General features: G+C 38.0%; 2 protein-coding genes across 2 annotated transcripts in view; both read left to right on the top strand.

The window, feature by feature from the left end:
• LOC134851783 (DNA-directed RNA polymerase II subunit RPB3-like) overlaps positions 1 to 16,055 on the top strand; it is a 422,117-nt gene that overhangs the window by 63,041 nt on the left and 343,021 nt on the right. The window lies entirely within an intron of this gene.
• LOC134857183 (uncharacterized) lies at positions 1,024 to 13,578 on the top strand. Its single transcript, XM_063873559.1, has 3 exons — positions 1,024 to 1,983; positions 9,829 to 10,011; positions 13,161 to 13,578. The coding sequence occupies exons 1-3, from the start codon at positions 1,791 to 1,793 to the stop codon at positions 13,376 to 13,378; spliced, it is 594 nt and encodes a 197-aa protein (XP_063729629.1). The 5' UTR covers positions 1,024 to 1,790; the 3' UTR covers positions 13,379 to 13,578.

The raw sequence follows: 16,055 nt of genomic DNA, 5'->3' as shown, positions 1-16,055 counted from the left end.
AAAGTTTTTCCCTGTAGTTTTCATAGACCTGTATTCTATTTAGCATTGAAACTGGAATAATAATATTTAATAATTGTCGTTTCTACGAAAGGCTTTGCAGTCTGTCTAAGCATAGTCCATTTCTCTTACTTCCCCGCACTCAAGACTGCGTTATTTTGTTGAGTGAGGCTCTTTTTTGTGACTAAAATTTTCACGTGGTACCACTATGGCAGCCGAAATCGGTCAGGTGTAATTATTTATCCGAGAGACACTTCGAAAAAGAAAATCATTTAATAGTGTTGAAGATTTTCACTTTATAACCTAAGAAAGACCGTAAGTATAAAAAATCTTTACATCAAAGTTTTAATCCAAACTAGCAAAAAATCTGGAAACGTTTTTTATTAGACTTTGCTCTTGAAAAATGAAATGAAAACTATTTGGAAAGTTTTTGATTCAGTTTATACAGAGTTGATTTAACTTGTCCCGACAAAACGAGCAAAGTTTGAAAGTTCAAACGCGTTTTTCTCAATTTGGATAGAAATTAGATAAAAAGATTCGATTAGATAAAAAATGACAAAACAAAAGTTAACATTTTTTTTAAATGATAAAAAATTTTGCTAAAACTAATTTCTATCAAGTTTGAATTGCTCTGTTTTTTAATGCCTCTTTTGTAAAGTGAAGCTACTGATTCAATCAAAGTATCTAATTCAATTAAAAAAGGAACACTTTATTTGGCACAAAAAAGTCCAAATTTAAATGAGCCGAAGGTTCTCATTATGGCAAGTTTTGATTTTTTTTACAATTTCGTGCGGATTTTTCATACCATCTGAAATCTGTCAACGTTTATTAGTGAAAATAAAAAGTTAAATTAAAAAAACAGTTTGCATTTATCTTTTAGGAAATTTGTAGGTATAGGGGCACAGTCTGAACATTCAGAGTGTGCTTTAATACGCGCACCCCTGTTCCCCCAACTTCTCATAAAAGGAGATTAAAAACTTGATAAGAAGAGAAGGCTCAAAGCGGACGATTGCCCACAAATGCTCAGGTCAATTACCGCTCGTGTTTTTGACATGTTTCCCGCAAACTGAACTTCATTTTGGTGGATGAAGTTTTCATTTTTTGTATCAATTACATACTTTACCAGTTTTTCTTAAAGAACGCTCTTCTACAGACTTAGATTGCATGATTTTGCTGTAAAAACAAGAACGATCTCAGAAAACAGAACGTCATAAACTCTAGAACTAATCAATTTTTTATCATCTTACTTACATGCTTTTGCCAAAAGTTAAAGAGAGCTATTTACGTCAAACTCCAAATTACAAAATTCGACAAATTGAAGTTCTCTCTATATAAACTATGGTCAATAGTTAATTGAGTTTTAACGAAGCTTTTTTCACTTGCGTTCAAATTATTTTAGCTTGTTACAACTAATATTTAATCTCAAAAAAACTACATGCTAAACAATTTAATAGTTCTAAGTTGTTCTCAACTCTGCAGGCTTCAAGAGCTCTGATGTCATATTTTTAGTACAAATTGCTGCTTTTTGGAATCTTTCTTTTTACTGGTTAATATATAGTGTTTTTTTTTTCAAAAAAAAAACTCGGGACAAGTGTGGGAGTTAGATCCTATGATTTTCGCGTTGTCAACAAGCGTAGGCGGACAAATTGATTTATTTCTTGACTCTATACTCTTTCTTTTTCCCTATTTGTTTTCAGGGCCCACTTATCAATTTTTTGTCAAAACTTTTGGACCCAATTATAATTTTTTTTGATTTTTTGATTCATAAATCAGTTACCATCTCGGTTTGAACAATGGCCTGTTCCTTGCAGTTCTTGTTCATTCTGTGCATGCAGCTGTTGATCTTTATCCTGATTGGTGTGGGCCATGGACCTTATGTGTGGGATTCGGAGCAGGTAGTGGTACTGAGTGCATCTAAAAATGCCACTCCTTACGGGGGCATTTGGTTCTCATGCGACATGGCTGAGGAGGGCTGCACATACCTAGGTTAGTTTTATTTTCATGAATTTTACCAGCAGAGGACTAGCAACGCTTTATAATAACAATTGTAATATTTTTTTTCACATTTGTTTCTGTGGTACCGCAACTGCTACTGCCATTGCAGTAACTATGCAGTCCTCATATATATTGGCCTTGATAGTGCTACTTATATCTGCCACTGCTATCGCAGCAATCAGATAGTCATCACATATTGACCTTGATAGTGCTATACATATTGTTATCTATAAATTATATAATTCTATTATAAAAACCAAGGTCGAAGAATACGTGACCTTTTTAGAAATCCAAGAGAGTCAATCTCTCAGGCCTGTGGCTATGAACACAGTCAGTAACAACAATAACAATAGAAAAGAAACGGTTTCATTATGGTTAATTAAACTCTAACAAAACCAATTCAGTTTTCACTATAAAACCTCAGAGGTATTGTTAGTTACCACATGGCGCAGCCAGCAGGATCCGGTTTCACTGCTCAGGATAATAGGACTGATCTAGGAATCCCAGTATTTTGGGCATCCGCAAATTCAGACCCACCTTGGAGTTTTGAAACGTGGCTTGACCAGTTCCTATTAGCTGTTACAGTTAAAGAGAATGTGGATCCAGAAATAATGTTACAAGAACCCAAACCGGTATTAGAAGAACCTTTACCAGCTCCTGAAACACCAGCACAAAACGAGGATGAGATTGCGACAACAGAAAGAGAAGCTCGGAACAGATTGGCTCGAGATAGAGTGGTTCAAGAAAATGAAGAACGGACACTAAGAGGACCTAGAGTGGGACACAATGTATTCTATCACGAAGTGGGCAAACGGCTAACATCGAGATTATTCCTCGCTTTAGGAGCAGAAGGGAAGAAAAAATTTATACAAAAGAACCCTCACACAGAAATATCCAAACTAGGGTTTCGCGATATAATTCGATTAGCAAAACTCTCATTTGAGAAAACGAAATGTATTACCTATGAGAGATACAAATTGTTCACACGATCCCACGAATCAAATGAAACGTTGGAATCTTTTCATGCCGCACTGACTGCACAAGCAGCAAAGGCTGAATTGGGAGCGTTGGAAGAAGAATTAGTACGAGATTTATTCATCTCAAGAATGAAAAATGCTGTCCTCCAAGACACATTGACGTTCGAAACATTCTCTCCAGAAGAAGTGTTAAAACGTGCACTAAAGTTTGAATATAGCAAACAAACAACTCAAGCATTCCAAAAATCTTCAAACACAAACAGCTCAGGACTGTTTACAACTCCACAGATGAAGATTAAACAAGAACCAGTTATGGCAATCGGAAACAAAGGGTATAACCCTAGACGTCAAAATCAAAACAGAAGAAAACAGTACGAAAATAAACCTCCAAAAGGCAAAGGAGATCAAAAACAATGTACGAGATGCGGCAGAGCATTTGTAGAGAATCATTTAAAAAACTGTCCGGCAATGGGCAAAACATGTAAAAATTGTAACAAACCTAATCACTTCGCTAAAATGTGTAGGTCTCAACAAATTAACGAAATTGCAAATGAAGATTCGAGCTCGGGGGACGAGTGCAATCTTATACAAACATTCGATTCATGTGAGGATTTTGAAATCATGTCAGTAGAGGAAGAGTGCACTTCCATCATGGACATAGAAAAGTACATCACAAAAAGGATTTCGGAAAATGTGTACAATAACGAAAGAGGTCAGAATAGAGCATTGACGGAGAAGTCGGGAAAAATTGAAAAGATCGAAATTCGCAGAAATCCCAAATCGCATCAAATTAAAGCACTTAAAGCTTTGGTTAAGATTGATAGTCATATTTTGAATATGACTATAGATACTGGCAGTCCAGTATCACTTCTGAATTGGGCAACAACGAAACAGATTCTGGAAGGACCTTCGAATTCAAAATTTATCCCGGCAGAAAAGTTGAACCTGTCCGCGCAGTTTGTGGATTATAACAAACGACCTATTCTAATATTAGGAGCGTTAAAAGCCAATCTACGTTCGGCAGGTTGGGAAGTGTTGGGAGCGATGTTACTGGTCACAGAGAGACGTATGCGGTGCATATTAGGTTTAGATCTTCAGAGTAAACTAGGAATTCAAACCACGCAAAAATCGGCTCCAACACGAAGGTCCAGGTTTGATGTGTTACTGTGCGAACAGTCAGATAGTTGGAAGATTTACTTTTATAAGAAGTTCAAAGATCTATTCGATAGACAAGGGGAATCAAAAAATCACATGGTGAGTACAAAATTTAAATATCCTCTGTGCCCTATTCAAGAGAGAGGTAGGAGAATCCCTATACACATTCAGGATAAAGTTCAAACAGAACTAGACAAGCTGCTCACAGAGGGACACATTGCGAAATTAGACAAATGCACAAGCGATTGTTTTATTGCCCCAATTGTTATCACAGTAAAAAAAGACGATTCTATTAAATTAGCCTTGGACGCCAAACCCATTAATAGACAGTTGTACAAAAATAAATACCAGATGCCTAATGTGGACGAACTGATTGATGGGGTTAGCCAGATCATCACATCAACATCAGAAGGCTCTCTCTTTTTCACCGTGTTAGACCTGAAATATGCTTATAGCCAGATAAAACTAACTGCTGAAACAGCAAAACAATGCAATTTCAATATAATAGGGGGTAATGCAACGGGTACGTACAGATTTCTGACAGGTTTCTACGGGTTGGCAGATATGCCAGCCGAATTCCAGAAAGCGATGGATAGAACACTAAACCACGCAAAGAATACCTTTTGTTTCTTAGATGATATTCTAATTGTTTCAAAGGGGGAAGCTAAAGAGCACGAGAAATTAGTACACAATGTGTTGCAAAAGTTGGACGACGAAAATCTCGCATTAAAAATTTCGAAATGCGAATTCCTGCAGCCCGCAGTGAACTGGTTAGGTCATAATTTGTCAATACAGGGGATAATTCCAAAAGTTACTAAAACGGAGGCAATTGCAAACCTTCAACCCCCCAAATCATTAAAGCAACTCAGATCGTTCATGGGTAGCATCAACCACTTAGCGAAATTTATCCCAAATGCGGCTAGTTTAACTGAAAAACTTAGACCACTACTGAAAGAAGAAAATGAAAAAAAGAAAATGAAAAATGTCCGGTTACCAGTTAAAAAATTTGAGTGGAACGATCAACACTCAGTAATTTTTGAGGACATAAAAAGGGCAGTTGCTAATATAGCCTTGTTAAACTATTACGATCCAGCAAAGCAATCTAGAGTAAAATGCGATGCAAGTCATAGTGGGCTCGGAGCTACTTTAGAACAATGGTCTCATCAGAGCGATTGGATACCGATCGCATTCGCTTCCCGGTATTTAAATGCTCAAGAAAAAAAATATTCTACCAATGAACTTGAGCTATTAGCAGTAGTTTGGGCGGTAGATCGTTTCAAACATTATCTACTAGGGAGAGAATTTGTCATAGCAACTGACCACAAGGCATTGACATCAGCTTTGGGAGAACATAGATCAAATAAAACGTATCAATCTCGTTTGACTAGGTGGGTTGACCGATTATTGCCCTTCCAATTTAAAATTACTCATATTCCCGGAAGGGATATGGGTATCGTTGACTACTTGTCAAGAGAACCTAATGGAGAACCGTGGCCAGAATCGGAACTGGATGAGAGATTCGTAGTAACGTCTATAGAAAGTTTTCATAAAGCACTCGACTGTTTGAACAGTCGGTCTAGTGAAACAAACCAAAGTAGCACTATGAACATTCCAGAACATTCTAGAACATCAAGAGAAATTAACTACTGTAAAGACAGCTCATCATGCGGTTGCTATGACAACCAGTTTGTTCAAAACCGGACAAAGCTCGACCGGAACGAGAACGGTCAAAACTCAAGATTTCAAACAGTTGAGAAGCACAAAAACACATTGGACAGAATAGCTCGTGAGAAACAGTTGGTCGATATTTCAAAACTCAAAAATAAATTAAACTCCAAACAATTAGAACCTAAGGAAACGGCGTCATCGAAAAAAAATGGAAAGAAGTGAATCAGGAAAATCAAAGAAGATGAAAAATAAACAGAACGGAAATCAGAGGGAGGACGATCAACTAACGGAACAAGTAACAGAAACCACCTTCTCTCGAACACGGATGGTAAAGAGAGGTGCTGCATGCAGTCGACAGGAGTCAGACGATTCTGACTCAGATATACCGCAAGTGGAGTGGAGACCAGTGAGAAAGACGATAAAGCCTAGAGGACTTAAAGAAATACAATCTGGAAAGGCGCCTGGAACTAGTGGAACAACCCTGATGTCATTTTGGGACCTCATGGGGGCAGAAAGACCAGACAATCCAAAAAGTCTACTTGAATTAGAGGCACAGACAAGTCTACTTGAATTAGAGGCACAGACAACATTGGCAGATTGTAATCGAGGTGACCAGTCATCACAATTGAATACTCAAAGTGAAATTCCCCAAATTATTGAAGTGGACTTAACAGCCGAGAGCCCTTCGGAAAGCCCAGAAGTCAGCTTAATTAAAAAGGAAAAGACATGTCACGCTTCCAGGAAAGGCACACCAGATCAAAATAACGTGCGTACTGACATCAGTCTGGACAACCTAAACAAACTATTTGATAGAAGCCTATTAGCGGAGCTGTTATCAGAAGACGCCTGGATGGACAGGCTGAGGCGGGTCATTGAGAGGAACGATCGACACAGCTTCGAGCTGATGGGTCCATATACCAACCCTCTCTGGCACCAACTCTCAGTTGTGGACGACTGCATCCTGGTTGACAACAGATTAGCTGTCCCGGAACAATTGCGTTTGGCAGTCCTAAAGAGAATTCACCGCGGTCACCCAGGCCAGGAAGCGATGCTAGATGTGTCAAGGTACCTGTGGTGGCCGCACATGCACAAGGATATCGTCAACCTTGCAGAGGAATGCAGAAGTTGCACCCGCTATGGTAAGAATGCAAAATACATCATACCAAAAAATGCTACGAAACCTCTGCCGCTGCTCACGCAGCCAGGTCAAGAAATTCAATTAGACTATGCTGGCCCGCTTGAAGATTTCAAAGGAAAAAAGATTTATCTGTTGGTAGCAATAGATAGGTATTCTAAATTTCCTTCAGTAAAAATCACTAAATCAACAGGGGGAAAGTCGTCAATAAAATTTCTTCGCTCATATATTGATATACATGGAATACCTGAATCAATTAGAACGGATCAATTTTCCGGGTTCAAGGGCAAAGCAATGAAAAAATTTTGCTCCGACAATAACATTGAACAAAAATTCTGTCCAGTTGGCGACCATCGCGGATGCGGCTTAGTAGAACGCACTATACAAACCATCAAGAGAAGGTTGGGAGTAATGTTACTCGATGAAAATGTAACGTCGATAAAATTGTGCTTGAGTACGATAATTCGCGACCTTCGTTGGATAAAACAGAAGACAATCCAAATGTCGCCATTTGAAGCACATTTTGGGCGATTGCCAAAAACAGAATTTAAAATTCTCAGTGATAGGTTCTTACAAAACTCTGATCGTTTAGATAAGGAACATCTGGAGCGCTCCGCCTTGACGGCTTCGCAACTCAAAAAGAGAATCGACCAATCTCGTGACAACTTAAAGATTGTCCGGAAGGGACAAAACAGCCGAGATGTGAGTCCATTATTCAAAGAGCAAGTCGTCTCGGCAAAGGACCGAGAAAGAGCGCGGGCCCTAAAAGAGCTTCTGGAGGCCAATGCAAGATGGAACCAGACTCGACGTGATACTTCGGCAAACGACCTAAAGCGTACTGTGGATGAGACGAGTACCATTAATCCCGAGCTACGCAAAGAAATGCTATACTCGTGGGAGCGGGGGTTCGTTGAAGATAAACCGGAGGCAATTTCTCAGCAACGTCAGTCGTCACCAATCTTGATACGAAAAGACGAGGGGAGGAAGAGCGGTAAGGCCCTCACGAAACCTCTAAAGGGAAGGGTCGTGGCCGAAACGCCTTCCACGATTAAGACGGCCGCAGGGTCCATTTACCGGAAAAGCGATATTGCAAAGGTTAAGGTTGCGGTGCATGATAAGGAGAAAAACAACAATAGACGATCCCCATCGGGAGAAGAGCCTAAGAAAAAACAACAGAGGCAATCGAAGCGACAATCAGACGAACAAGATGAGGCTGAATTGAGTCAGTCGGATGAAGACTTATTGCTAGAGCAGCCAGGTGCAGCGAAGGAAAAATTTCAGGATAGCCCAACAGTGATCACTTCAAAAGACACCCTACAAGGCGGTGGACTGAATTTGGCGGTACGAAGAGCGAAGCCAAACTTGGCTGGACCATTCTCGAAATCAAATAAGGCCAAAGTGAGCCCAATCTCGACGAAAGACGCACAAAAAGTCATATTACAGAATAAAAGTGCTGCGTCAGCAGCAGAAGAAATCGAACCGAAGGCGCCAGACCACGCATGTTCGTCGAACACTATCAAGAACAAGAAAGAAATTACACGCACTACATCTCCTGAAACAATCCTCGACACTTTCAATAGTAAGGATTTATCGGCGAATGACTGGAATCGATTAGCGGATCAAGTACTTGAACGAGGAGTTCAGCACGCGGCGGCAGAGATACTGCATTCGAGAGAGGAAGCGAGAGACGACGAGGAATTGTTGAATCCTCCGGGATTTTCTGACGAATCCGAACTTGAGGAAACATCAGTACGGAAAAGCGGGAGATCGAAAAAGGGACCATCCAGATATGGAAACCCGATTAAGCATTCAGTGAAATCAATCTCGTTCCAGAATAACTTATTGGACTTGAATCAAGCCGCGCTCGAAGCATATAGAATCAAGCTTGCAAATTTTAAACCTGGTGCTTCTAATTCGGTGGAGACAAAATTTGGTCTGCTGGAAAAACATCTATTTAGAAGAAAGTTTGGCAGCGAAGCTCTAGACATAACCCGTTCATGGAACGCCGAGTGGAGAATCCCGTTACAGTTGGAAGAGGAACATGAAGAGAGAGATGGAAAATGAGTTATCTCATACACTAAGCCAAAACTTCTTAAACTGAGTTCTAAAACTCCTATTCATTATTATTTAAAATTTTAATAACATAGTATAAAAATTTTCTTGATCGAGGGGGTATGTGGTACCGCAACTGCTACTGCCATTGCAGTAACTATGCAGTCCTCATATATATTGGCCTTGATAGTGCTACTTATATCTGCCACTGCTATCGCAGCAATCAGATAGTCATCACATATTGACCTTGATAGTGCTATACATATTGTTATCTATAAATTATATAATTCTATTATAAAAACCAAGGTCGAAGAATACGTGACCTTTTTAGAAATCCAAGAGAGTCAATCTCTCAGGCCTGTGGCTATGAACACAGTCAGTAACAACAATAACAATAGAAAAGAAACGGTTTCATTATGGTTAATTAAACTCTAACAAAACCAATTCAGTTTTCACTATAAAACCTCAGAGGTATTGTTAGTTACCACAGTTTCCAAAGAGCAAAGATCAATGAGGAATCCAAGACGTTTTTGAAGATGCGGGGAGGATTTTTAATTTTTTTTGACTGTTTGCTAATTTTTGGTTTTCCGAGCTCTCCCGAAACCGTGAAGACTTTATTTTACGAAAAAATTCTACGGAACTTTTAAATTACCGCTTTTATTTGACGCTTTTACAAAAATTTAGAGTTTATCGGCTACAAATGTATATTGTAATTTAATATCCGGGAATTTAAAGTCAGAAAATATTATAGGGTTAATAGCCCTGAAAACCTGAAAATCAAAGCATGTTTTCCAGAAATTCGTAATTTTTAAACATATTTTCAAGTTTTTACTTTTCTGATGATTGTAGAAAAGAAAAACGTGCCCGAAAACTCAGATTGGATCAAAATCAACTGTGCCAGGGCATTCTTGCTGTTCGCTAACCTTGTCGGTCTGATTGAGATTCTGCTGTGTGCAGTGTCGGCCTGCGCTTGCGGAAAGGATCCTCCTAACATGCTTTGCGTTCCTCACGTGATCATTTTGGTCGTAGAAGGTGAACAAATTTGATGAATTTTAACAAGATTTCATTTGCATGTATGTTCGTTGATTTTTTAGGGATCAAACTACCTCACTGAAGCGATTTAGAGGCGGTTATAAACATGGTTTGCAGCTGGAATTTTCGGGCAATCAGAAGCGAGTATTAATTAAGTTCAACCCCAGAATAAAAGTGAGGAAGCGGATCTGTACTTAATCAATCTAGGGGGTGTTCTGTTCGGAGGCGTTCTGTAATGCTAAAGTTCAGCAGTATGGGAAAAGAAGATGCATTTAGCGAAGTTGAAGTTTAAAATTTCCTAAGCTTAACTCGGCTAACTCAAAGCAATTGGCATGCTCCGACAATCTGAAATTGGGAATTCGTTTAATCGAATGTGAGATATTTGTAGATTATTTAGACAGAGAATTATTGTCTACATTGGAATTGATGGTGTTAAGCAATCAAAACATGTTGGAAAACCAAACGGTTCGATAAAATACTGGAAAAATACAAAGCAAAGAATCGCAAATTTTTTTCTAAGTCCGCATTCAACCAAAAAATCATTCCTGTAAACCTTACTTAATTTTGAGTTAATTCTCGAATAGTTTACACCTACTAAACATCATAAAATTTAGTTCTGTATGCTCAGTTATCTAGGAATGCAAATCTTGGAGGATTTCTTGCAAGAAATCTTGCTTGAAACTACATTATTCCCGACTTTTTCAAACAAACTTTTCCAACATTTGCGTTGATTTATAGCAATTTGCGTTGATCTTATAGCAAAGCAATACTTGCATTCCATAGGCAAGAAATAAGCAAAATGTTGCAATATTCTTGCAAGACTTGCATTTTGAAAAGAGATCAATGCAAAAAAAACTATAATTGCAAAATTAAAGAAGGTTTCCGTTGAATAGTTTTTAAGACTGTATGATACGCGACCCATTCGCGAGCTTCAATTATATTTGCCGCTGCACGCTTCATATCTTTGTATTGAACATGAATGAAAAGAATTCATTACTGACTAATCATATTCCGATTCTAGGACATCAAGCCGACGGGACTTCAAGCCGAAGGAAAATCAGGCCGAAATTTAACCTTAGGCATCTCAAAAATCATGAAACAGAGAAATTCTTCGGACCAGTCTTCAAATAACCAGAATTCAAGACTTTTGGAAAAATGTTTGAATTGAAGCCTCTAGCTTTAAGATTCGGATCGAAGTCCCGTCGGCTTGATTTCCGGCACCCTCAGATTCCATAACTTACTTTTAAATCATAATTGTGGTGCTAAGGATAATTGTGGTCCCTGACTGTGGTGCTAAGGATTTTAGCAGACCGGTTCTTTAGCGGGCTAATCTTTTAGCTGACTCAGAACAATTAGCAGGTCAGAAAGCTAATTTCAAACGCGGCGTTGACAATTAGCGACCGATTTATCCGATGCGTTTTCATTCGGAATGAAGGTTTTTGTGCGCGTAAATCTTTGTCTTGCCGCTAATTTAGACTGTGGTACTTTTGAAGTTGATAGTTTTGTTGACAAATCGTGAGATAATCGTCTTAATTGGGTAAACTTTGACCCAAGACTGATCTGTTTTTTTATTCTATCAATCAATTATGCAACAGTTTATTACGTTGGTCTGCTAAAAGACTCATTTTTCACTTTTTATGCCAAAAGATTGGTCAGCTAAACGATCGGTCTCCCCTGACTGTTAACAATCTCAGATAAAATTATTCTCCAACTAATCGCGATTTGCCCAGCCAGTGTTTTTTATTCTGACTTTCGAAGAAAACGGAAAATTTTTGCTTGGTGTTGTTTTTTTTATTCATTCAATTTTTTGGCAATCAAAATCAAGCTCAAGAAGATATTTTACATCCCATAAGTTTTTGCAAAGTTATGGGAGTTCGAAAATTTCCAACTTGGCCATGGTCTGGACTAATTTAACACAATCCTTAATCCTGAAAGCGTAAAGCGAATTTTTTGGTGGCGAACTATCCCGCACAACAAAATAACCCTTGAATTCAGGGTTATGCCCTGATATGTGAGCAGTCTTGTTAGGATCTATTGAGACCAAGAAAATAAAAGTAAGATTAGAATCCGGTTTAAACCAAGGAGCTACACAACACCATCCGGCCAAAAAATGACGGACACAATCAACAGACTATTTATCTAATCAAAACTACTATATGCGTTAGCCCGACCATCGGATCAACTCAATAAAACTTTTTACCGCGAAGATTATTTATATCCAGCAAAATTCTTGAAAGATTTGCACATCTAAGCATTCCTTAGCATTCATTCATTGCCAAATCACTAGTTCATAGTATTGTCATTACGAGACCAAACTGTGCACTGGATAGGGGAGCAATTTTGTGTCTGTATTTTATTGGATTTCAGAGACAAACCTTTAAACATGATCCAAAACGTAAGTGAATTCCAATTACAAAATTTCCGTGGATTGCGCGTACAAATATCTGTAACGTAAGTTTTGTCGGCACATTTGTTTTGTTGCGGATTCCGCAACGAGCAAATATAGGCAGTTGTTCCGGCCGTTGTTCCGCAAATGTAAGTGATTTCCGCAAATTTATGCGGATTCCGCTTAAAATTGGCGGATTCTACTTACAGTTGCGGATTCCACGACAGTTTAAATTTACTAAACACATATTATTATTTGCTTATGGATTCCACAAACTGTCCGGGATTCCGCAAACTTTGTTGCGGATTCCACAATTTTAGTTGCGGGTTCCGCAAAGGTGCCTGTTTTTGGAGCGATTTTGAGCAATACAGTGTTTTAGCTATTTGTCCATGGAATCCGAAACAGCTAATAAAATTTTTAAAAAATAGCAATGTTGCGGATTCCACGACAAATCTGATTTTGGCCTGTTGTGGAATCCGCTGACAATTCACAAAATGCGCAGTTTTGCCTTGTAATGGTAAAAAAATTAAATAACTCAATTTTTGTAAAATAAGCTTCGCATAGCTAAATTTAGCGCAAACAATAACCTCATATCATCCTATATAACAACCCGCCCCCATTTCTTGGCCGGAATAACTAGTCGGAGTATTCTGTGCAACCTAAACAGTATTTGTCTATTTTTGTTTATCTTGTCTATCTTTGTTTTTAAAGGTAATAAAAACATGTCTGCTTTTGTCTATCTTTCTTATTTTTTTAAATCCAGAAGTGTTTGCCGTGGGGGCAGCTGTCATAATGACTGAGACATTCGAAGTGCTGAAGGGGAGCCGAGATAACATGAACGTCGGCTGGTCCCTCGTCTGTCTCTGGACCGGCTGCTTCGCCCTCCTTCCCACCATCTTCACACCTGCTGGAAAGTGCACCAACAAAGCCATGTCCAGACGCACTTCCTACCCAAATGAATCCAGGACCCAACTCATGTGATTGAACTGGGAGGAATTATTTCTTAAAATTATACAGACAAATTTGGCATTCAATGGATTTCACACTTACTAACTTAGACACGACATCTTTCGATTACATGACTCGTGTTATAACTGGGCGATGAATACACGTGAATTTTGTTCCACACTAACATAATGCATAAAGTGTTTGACTGAATTTAATTTAAGAAGAAACTGCTACATTCCGGAGTATTATCGTGAAAAAGTTTGAATATTTTGCTCAGTGACATAATAAGTGATTAAATGTTCGGGTCTTATGCACTAAACGGCCCAAAATCATTTTTTCTACATCGTAAGCTGAAAATTACGCGATCAAATTTGATTGGGTAATTTTAGCCAATCAATTTCAAGTTACACGGTCAGGCATTCCGATCAACTTTTCTAACAGATAAAAATATTAGCCGAAATTGCCGAAAAGGTGGAATTAATTTTGAGTCACTTGTGAAACCTTGCCCAGACAAGCAGAATTCAGTAAAATGGCTTGACAAAACAAAATTTAATTTTCTTTATCATTTCGGCTAATAATTTTATCTGCTTGAAATTTCAATTGAAATGGCAGAAAATGTCGATGGAACTTCATTGGCTAATTCGCCAATCAAATTCATCCAAAATAATTTCAGCTAGAGAGATGTAAAAATAAAGAATTTGGGCCGTTTAGTGAATAAGACCCAAATGTTCATTGGAGCTTCTTAGCAATCTCTCCCCATTCAAGAAAGGGAGGGCGTTGTTAAGTAGGTTAAGTAGCTAAATTTTCGGCCAATCAGAATGAAGCAAAATTATAATTCTCATTTTTTCAATAGAAAGTCTTAGTGTTAATCTGTGCTCACTTTTTGGATCACGAAAAACCCGATAAATATGGAAAAGTAAAAAAAAACGTATAAATAAGGTTGAAAGAAAAACTGATTGGAAAACTGACTCACCTTAAAATCTGGCAACTGGAAAAGTGGACCAATGAGGGAGCTGGATAATGCAATAACAATGACCATCTCTTTCAATTGTCCTTTTTCATTTTAACAGGTTTGCAGGTGACTCAAGTTTACAATCAAACTTCTTTCATCATGCAGCAAATATTTATATTGTTTTTTCATATTTCTCAGATTTTTCGCTTTAAAAATTTTATTTCTTACTTTTTATGAGAAAAAGAAAGCTCATATCAAGGTGAAGCCCTGAATATTCCTAGGGCCCATCAAAATTGAAGACTTGTCAAGCACTTTTTGAAAACATAAATTAGAAAAAAATGGTAAAACTTTTTATAAAAGTTCAAAAACCTTGAAAATTTTTCATTTTTTTTAAATTTCCCTCACAAGCCATGCCAATTACAAATTGATGTTTTAGTGTCTAGTAAGGTTTAAATTGTGATGATCTGAAAGATCTTAGCATGAAAAATAAAAGGAATAAATATAAGAACTTACCCAATCTTTTGGAGCGTATTAGATTGGCTCAGAGCTGATTTTATATTTATTGCTGTCTCTTTATTATCAGTTGAGTTTAACCAACTGTCACAATGTGTCAACCATGATAGATTTTCATGATATTAATCAATCCTATAAACGAATGCGATGCTATATATGTTGAATGTTATTTTGGTAAAAAGTTACCAAAATTGGGAACCCGTGAACAAAAACGACATTTCTACCTAATGACATAGCTTGTCTTCTGTATACATTTCCCACTGAAATTAGCTATAAATAACAAGTAAATTTCACGTATTATATCATTAACAACAATCTCAATAAATTCTTCATAACAAACATTTTTGCCTTGCACCGTTCCACAACAGTGGTGTGCAGACTGGAAACTTGAAATGAATAACCCTAATAATTCAGTTAATCTTTCAAAACCTGAAAAGGCAATGACTTTGCTGATTATTTCCTTGGTAGAGCATGCTCAGAGAAAAAAAAACGACAATTCCGAAAAATCGTTAGCTTTGGGGTCAGACCGTCAATGGACGCACTTCTTCCTCAGCCAATAAGGAGTGCAAGCAATAATGAAATTGCGCAGTCTTGTATTGCGGGATTATTTTCGATGGTATCTACGTTTTGATACAAAACTATTGCAGATCCAGTGAACATGTGGTCGGTGCTGAACGAGCCAAGTTCCTATCGACAGTCCAGAATCAACAAGATTCTGACGACAATTTTTTCTCAAGACTTCGTGAAGCTGCTCGGTATGCTGATGCGGAAGACGAGATGATACGAAAGAAATTTATCTCGGGGTTAAGATCAGCAGACTCTATAATCAAATTACCTGGAAAAGTAGTGTTAAAACACATAAGTCTTACTGATATGCAGACAGTTTTACAGTTTAGCGATGACGCACAACATTTTTCTGGGACCTCTAAGGTTAATATCAAATAAAAAGTTGCAAACAATTTCAAGTCAACCTTCAGAAAACCAGGAAATGTTAACAAATCTTACAACGGTAATAAGTCGGAATGTCCAATGTGCTGAAGAGAACCACACGGGGAGATGTCTTGTACTTCAACAAGGAAGAAACTTAACTTTTGTGGTAAGAAAGGACACTTTGCAAAAAATTGTCGAAGTAAGTTTAGCAACAACAACACAGGTAACAGTAGATTTGATAAGAGAGTTTAAGCATCAGATTGATGGGGGTCAGTTTTGATAGCGGAAACTAGAAAGCTCTGAAAACGGCACTAA

Source organism: Symsagittifera roscoffensis, chromosome 1 (assembly GCF_963678635.1).
Source record: "Symsagittifera roscoffensis chromosome 1, txSymRosc1.1, whole genome shotgun sequence".
In the NCBI taxonomy this organism is placed as follows: Eukaryota; Metazoa; Xenacoelomorpha; order Acoela; family Convolutidae; genus Symsagittifera; species Symsagittifera roscoffensis.
Note: the sequence above shows the minus strand (reverse complement) of the source record. Positions and strands in the feature narration are given on the sequence as shown.

Excerpts from the sequence above, each read along its gene's own strand:
- LOC134857183 (XM_063873559.1), top strand. The coding sequence starts at position 1,791 with ATGGCCTGTTCCTTGCAGTTCTTGTTCATTCTGTGCATGCAGCTGTTG. Across the intron at positions 1,984-9,828 it reads GGAGGGCTGCACATACCTAG|AAAAGAAAAACGTGCCCGAA; the intron begins GTTAGTTTTATT and ends TGATGATTGTAG. Across the intron at positions 10,012-13,160 it reads GATCATTTTGGTCGTAGAAG|AAGTGTTTGCCGTGGGGGCA; the intron begins GTGAACAAATTT and ends TTTTAAATCCAG.